Below are 6,638 nucleotides of genomic sequence, written 5' to 3'. Positions count from 1 at the left end.
CCACATCTAACTCCCTCTTAAATATAGCCAATGAACTGGCCTCAACTACATTCTGTGGCAGAGAATGTATAGGAATATAGGAGCAAAAAAGTCCTTCTGCGGTTGTACATGGCCCTAGTGAGACCAAACCTGGAGTATTATGCGCAGTTTACATCTCTAAATTTGAGGAAGGACATTCTTGCTATTGAGGGAGTGCAGCGTAGGTTAATTCCCGGGATGGCGGGACTGTCATATGCTGAGAGAGTGGAGCGGCTGGGCTTGTACACTCTGGAGTTAAGAAGGATGAGAGGGTATCTTATTGAATCATAAGATTATGAAAGGGTTGGACACACTAGAGGCAGGAAATGTTCCCGATGTCAGGGGTGTCGAGAAGCAGGGGCCACAGTTTAAGAATAAGGAGTAAGCCATTTATAACAGAGACGAAGAAATAATTTTACACACAGAGAGTTGTGAGTCTGTGATATTCTCTGCTTCAGAGGGCGGTGGAGGCCGGTTCTCTGGATACTCTTAAAGATAACGGAGTCAGGGGATATGAGGAGAAGGCAGGAACGGGGTACTGATTGTGGATGATCATCCATGATCACATTGAATGGCGGTGCTGGCTCGAAGGGCCGAACGGCCCCTTCCTGCACCTATTGTCTATTGTATGTTGTCTATTGAATCATAGAGTCATTGACACATAGAGCCATTGTGAAACAGAGAGTTAAGTCTATGGAACGAGCTGCCGGAGGAGGTGGTTGAGGCAGAGACTATCACGACACTTGGACAGGGACATGGATAGGACAGGATTGGAGGGATATGGGCCAAACGCGGGGAGCAGGTGGGACTAGTGTAGATGGGGCATGTTGGTTGGCGCGGACTCGGTGGAGAAGGGCCTGTTTGCGTGCTGTATCTCTAAACTAATCTAGTGTGTGTGAACGGGCGATCGCTGGCCGGCACGGACTGGGTGGGCCGAAGGGCCTGTTTCCGCACTGTATCTCTAAACTAAACTGGTGTGTGAACGGGCGATCGCTGGCCGGCACGGACTGGGTGGGCCGAAGGGCCTGTTTCCGCGCTGTATCTCTAAACTAAACATTGTTCATCGTGATCACAGTATTTTCAGTCAACACCCGACGATCAACGATGATCTGCCGAACCGCATCATATCGGGCAGAGTTCTGGTCAAACCGAATGTCAGGAGTTTCACCGAGACGACAGCCATCTTCGAGGATGGCTCAGTTGAAGAGATCGACTTTGTGGTCTTCGCCACAGGATACACGTTTTCATACCCGTTCCTGGATGAGTCCGTGGTCAAGGTGGAAAAGAACCAGGTGGACCTGTACAAGCTCGTGTTCCCCCCCGCAATGACCCACCCAACTCTTTGTATCATTGGCCTCATGCAACCACTGGGCGCCATCATGCCCTTATCAGAACTACAGGCTCGCTGGGCCACGCGGGTTTTCAAAGGTAGGATGTCTTCTGCTACAGGTGTGTTAGTGTGCGGGGATCGCTGGTTCAATATATCCACAGACTTGTGGCCTCCTAACCCCATTCTCCAGCTTTCTCCCCATAACCCCTGACACCCGCACTAATCAACAATCTATCTATCTATCTCAGCCTTAAATATATTCACTGACTTGTGGCCTCCACCGCCGTCTGTGGCAACGAATCCCACAGATTCTCCACCCTCTGGCTAAATAAATTCCTCCTCATCCCCTTCATGAAGGAACGTCCTTTAATTCTAAGGCTGTGCCCTCTGGTCCTAGACTCTCCCACTAGAGGAAACATCCTATCCACATCCACTCTATACATACCTTTCATTATTCAGGGAAGTTTCAAATGACCCCCCCCCGCCCTCCTCTCCTTCTTCTAAACTCCAGCGAATACAGGCCCAGTGCCGACAATGTGATCATGGCTGATCATCCACAATCAGTACCCCGTTCCTGCTTTCTCCACATTAACCCTGACTACGCTATCTTTAAGAGCTCTATCTAACTCTCGCTTGAAAGTATCCAGAGAACCGGCCTCCCTCTGTGGCAGATAATTCCACAGACTCACAACTCTCTGTGTGAAAAAGTGTTTCCTCATCTCCGGTATAAATAGCTTACCCCTTATTCTTAAACTGTGGCCCCTGGTTCTGGACTCCCCCAACATCGGGAACATGTTTCCTGCCTCTAGTGTTCCAACCCTTTAATAATCTTATGTTTCAATAAGATGCCCTCTCATCCTTCTAAACTCCAGAGTGTACAAGCCCAGCTGCTCCATTCTCTCAGCATATGACAGTCCCGCCATCCCGGGAATTAACCTGGTGAACCTACGCTGGGCTCCCTCAATGGCAAGAATGTCCTTCTCAGATGCGGGGTCCAAAACTGCTCACAATACTCCAGGTGTGGCCTGACCAGCGCCTTGTGGAGCCTCAACGTTACATCCATGTTGCCCGATACAAACCCTCTCGAAATAATTCACGATTTTAATTCACGGGGGTTCCTCTACATCTCCAGAGATCCGGGTTGATCCTGACCACGGGTGCTGTCTGAGCGGAGTTTGCACGTTCTCCCCGTGACCAGCGTGGATTTTCTCCGGGCGCTCCGGTTTCCTCCCACCATCAAAAGATGTCACGTCAATTGGCTTTGATAAAGATTGTAAATTTTCCCCCAGTGTGTGTGTGTAGGATAGTGTTAGTGTGCGGGGATCGCTGGTCGGCACGGAATCGGTGGGCCGAAGGGCCTGTTTCCGCGCTGTATCTCTAAACTAAACTGGTTTAAACGGGAGATACAGCACGGAAACAGGCCATTCGGCCCACCGAGTCCGTGCCGACCAGCGATCCCCGCACACTAACACTATCCTACACACACTGGGGGACAATTTACAATCTTTACCGAAGCCAATTAACCTACAAACCTTTGAAGTGTGGGAGGAAACTGAAGCACCAGAGAAAACCCACGCAGGTCACGGGGAGAACGTGCAAACTCCGTACAGACAGCACCCGTATTCGGGATGGAACCCGGATCTCTGGCGCCGTGAGGCAGCAACTCTACCGCTGCGCCACCCACCGTGCCGCACTTTACCACTAAATCATTAATATGACTTATTATTTAATATATGTTTCCAATTTTTCAGGGGATGCCAATCTACCATCGACAGCCGATATGATCACGGACATAATGGAGAAGAAAGAAAAGATGTCGAACAGGTAAAGGGATTATTAATTCATAGATTTATATATCCAACCATCTCTGAGAGTCGTAATCATGGGCAGAAATGAGAGAGAGAGAGAGAGAGAGAGAGAGAGAGAGAGAGGCGGAGAGCGAGAGAGCGAGCGAGAGAGAGAGCGAGAGAGCGAGAGAGCGAGAGAGCGAGAGAGCGAGAGAGCGAGAGAGCGAGAGAGCGAGAAGAGAGAAGAGAGAGAGAGAGAGGAGGGGGAGAGGGAGAGAGAGAGATCTAGAGGAGTGGTAGGGAGATTCAGGGACGGGAGTGCTATGTGTTGACTCTAGTTATCGTGCGCTTTCTGCCTTGTGCGCTTTGACTTGAGTGAGAGGGCTGAGATGACCCCTCCTTTTCCTTCTCTTTCGCTTTTCGGAGAGGTATGTTGAGGTCCATGTGATAATATCCTTTCTACGACACATCAGTAGACGTTACTAAGTCTCTGATATCCTGCCTATGGGAAGAGGTGACCCTCCAAACTAAGCGTTGCATTTGTTGTAGGTACGACAAATCCCAACGCAACACCATCCAGGTGGACTACATCGCTTACGCTGATGAATTGGCCGATCTCATAGGTGCCAGACCCAACCTCAAGAGTCTTGCTCTTCGAGATCCAAGACTGGCCTAGCATGTCTTCTTTGGACCATGTACACCTTGCCAATATCGTCTAGCTGGTCCGAGGAGTTGGGGGGAAGCAAGGGAAACCATCTTGACCACGTGGGATCGTGCTATTCGACCGACCAAGACACGCACATTGGTGCAAAGTCGTAGCGATCTCCCAATCCCTCTGTTCTTTAACCTCCTTGCCTTCCTGTTGGCTATTTGTGCAATCTTGTACTTCTTCTAGACAATTGGCCTTGAGTTTAGTTTAGTTTGGAGATACAGCGCGGAAACAGGCCATTCGGCCCACCGAACCAATAGGCAACAGGTGCAGGAGTCGGCCATTCAGCCCTTCCAGCCACCACCGCCATTCAATGTGATTATGGCTGATCATCCACAATCAGTACCCTGTTCCTGCCTTCTCCCCACATCCCCTGACTTCACTATCTTTAAGAGCCCTATCTAGCTCTCTCTTGAAAGTATCCAGATAACAGGCCTCCTGAGGCACAGAATTCCACAGACGCACCACTCTCTGCGTGAAAAAGTGTTTCCTCATCTCCGGTCTAAATAGCTTAACCCTTATTCTTAAACTGTGGCCCCTTGTTCTGGCCTCCCCCAACATCGGGAACATGTTTCCTGCCTCTAGCGTGTCCAAACCCTATATAATCTTATATGTTTCAATAAGATACCCTCTAATTCTTCTAAACTCCAGAGTGTGCAAGCCCAGCCGCTCCATTCTCTCAGCATATGACAGTCCCGCCATCCCGGAAATTGACTTTGTGAATCTACGCTGCACTCCCTCAATAGCAAGAATGTCCTTCCTCAAATTTGGAGACCAAAACTGCACACAATACTCCAGATGTGGTCTCACTAGGACCCTGTACAACTGCAGAAGGACCTATTTACTCCTATACTCAACTCCGCTTGTTATGAAGGCCAACGTGCCAATACTTCACACAACACTCCAGGTGTGGTCTCACTAGGACCCTGTACAACTGCAGAAGGACATCTTTGCTCCTATACCCTTCTCCTCTTATTATAAAGACTAACATGCCATTCACGTTCGTCACTGTCTGCAGTACCTGCATGCTTGCCTGATGAACAAGGACCCCCAGATCCCTTTGTACTTCCCGTTTCCCCAACGAAACCATTTAGATAATAATCTGCCTTGTATATTTGTATAACATCATTTATAATACAGAAATAACATCGACAGAAGCAATTAGTGTCACAGTCTGCCCTCTCCTCATTCTCATCCACTTCACCTCCCAGTACTTTTCCACCGGTCCCTCCTTCTCCTCACCTGCCTGCCTGCCACCCCCCTCTCATCAGCCCAACTCTCCTCACCTGTTGCACTCAGTTGCCTCTGATCACCAATTAACCCGGTATATAGACTCTCCTCACCGTTCACAAAGCGCCAGATTGTTCTCAGCATTCATGCAAGACTCTCCAGCGATTTCCCGACTGACTACACGGATTCGAACCTGCCTGCCCCTGACCATTCCGTCCTGTCGTCTTCCCGGATATCACCTCAGCCTTCTGTCCCCGACCACGGCCTTCGTCCCGTACCTCCTGGTTTCTGTCTGCCTCTCTCCTGGGCTGTTTGGTGTATCCCTGCAACGGCTCCTCGACTTCCTGCCTGGCTTCGACTCTCCTTTCGTCTTTCCCTCGCTGGTTTGTTTGCATCGTGTGTTGGATCTCCTGGTTATCGGACCTTCCGCTACCCCGACTACGTCTCCTGCCTGCCCCTCTTCGGAACCCTCGCTCAATCCTGAGCCTCTGTGTGAGTACGGTGTACCCATTCCTGTGTTACTACTCTGTGTTATAGTATCATAATAAGGTTCATTACCAATTATACCTGCCTGATTCTGTGCTGCTATTGGGTCCAAGCTATACCCGTTACAGTACAATCTGGCCAACAATGGACTCAGCGCACACAACGTCTCCGTCAAACCGCTTCGAGAGGATTGAGCACACGCTCCTGCAGCACGAAGCTATGCTCACTGCCTCCAACTCAGAGGTTCGACAGGCTGTGTCAAACCAAGAGCAAGCATTGGTTGCACTAGCCACCCAGGTCCAACAGCTGACGACCACCCTCGCCCAGGCTACACCCCATGCTTCGCCTCCGGCTCCGACAGCACCAGCTCCCGGTCCACCAGGACCATCACATGAGCCCCGGGTGGGAACCCCGGAGCGCTACGCTGGAGACCCGGAGGGCTGCAACCCATTCATCACGAACTGTTCCATTCTCTTCGCCCTACAGCCCTACACCTTCGCCCAGGAAGCGGCGAGAGTGGCGTTTACCATTAATCACCTGACTGGCAGAGCTCGGCTGTGGGGAACGGCTGAATGGGAGCGACGCACGCCGGCTTGCTCCTCTTTCCAGGCCTTCGCCGCGGAGCTTCGCAATGTGTTCGGTGAGGTTTCGATGGGTCCGGACGTTGCGGGAGGTCTGCTGGGGTTGAGCCAGGGGAAACAGACCGTCGCTGACTTCGCCATCGACTTTCGCACCAGGGCCCGTCAGAGTGATTGGAACGCCCCGGCCCAGTGTGACGCTTTCTTGCTGGGCTTGAATGACTTTATCAAGGATGAGTTGGTGTCCCACGACCTTCCTTCTTCTCTGGATGGGCTTATCGAGCTAACGATCCGTCTGGACCGACGCATCCTGGCGAGACGTCGGGAGAGGCGACAGGGACAGGCGGTCCGCCAGCTATCCACCCAAGCTCGTTTTCCTCCGGAGACTGGACTACCCTCGTCGGGGCAACCGTCGAGGCAACCCGAACCCATGCAGGTGGGTCGCACCAGTCTCACCCCCCGAGGAACGGGAACGTCGGCGTCGGGGGAACCTCTGTCTC

The 6,638-nt window shown here is 51.4% G+C and overlaps 1 protein-coding gene across 1 annotated transcript; it reads left to right on the top strand.

The window, feature by feature from the left end:
* The first annotated feature begins 282 nt into the window (after positions 1-282).
* On the top strand, positions 283-4,256 carry LOC116969553 (dimethylaniline monooxygenase [N-oxide-forming] 5-like). The gene is made up of 4 exons (XM_033016397.1): positions 283-290; positions 1,094-1,446; positions 3,100-3,172; positions 3,685-4,256. The coding sequence occupies exons 1-4, from the start codon at positions 283-285 to the stop codon at positions 3,809-3,811; spliced, it is 561 nt and encodes a 186-aa protein (XP_032872288.1). The 3' UTR covers positions 3,812-4,256.
* The last annotated feature ends 2,382 nt before the right edge of the window (positions 4,257-6,638 follow it).

The sequence above is a fragment of the Amblyraja radiata genome, unplaced genomic scaffold, assembly GCF_010909765.2.
Source record: "Amblyraja radiata isolate CabotCenter1 unplaced genomic scaffold, sAmbRad1.1.pri S73, whole genome shotgun sequence".
NCBI lineage: Eukaryota > Metazoa > Chordata > Chondrichthyes > Rajiformes > Rajidae > Amblyraja > Amblyraja radiata.
Note: the sequence above shows the minus strand (reverse complement) of the source record. Positions and strands in the feature narration are given on the sequence as shown.

Excerpts from the sequence above, each read along its gene's own strand:
- LOC116969553 (XM_033016397.1), top strand. Across the intron at positions 1,447-3,099 it reads GGCCACGCGGGTTTTCAAAG|GGGATGCCAATCTACCATCG; the intron begins GTAGGATGTCTT and ends CCAATTTTTCAG. Across the intron at positions 3,173-3,684 it reads AAAGAAAAGATGTCGAACAG|GTACGACAAATCCCAACGCA; the intron begins GTAAAGGGATTA and ends CATTTGTTGTAG.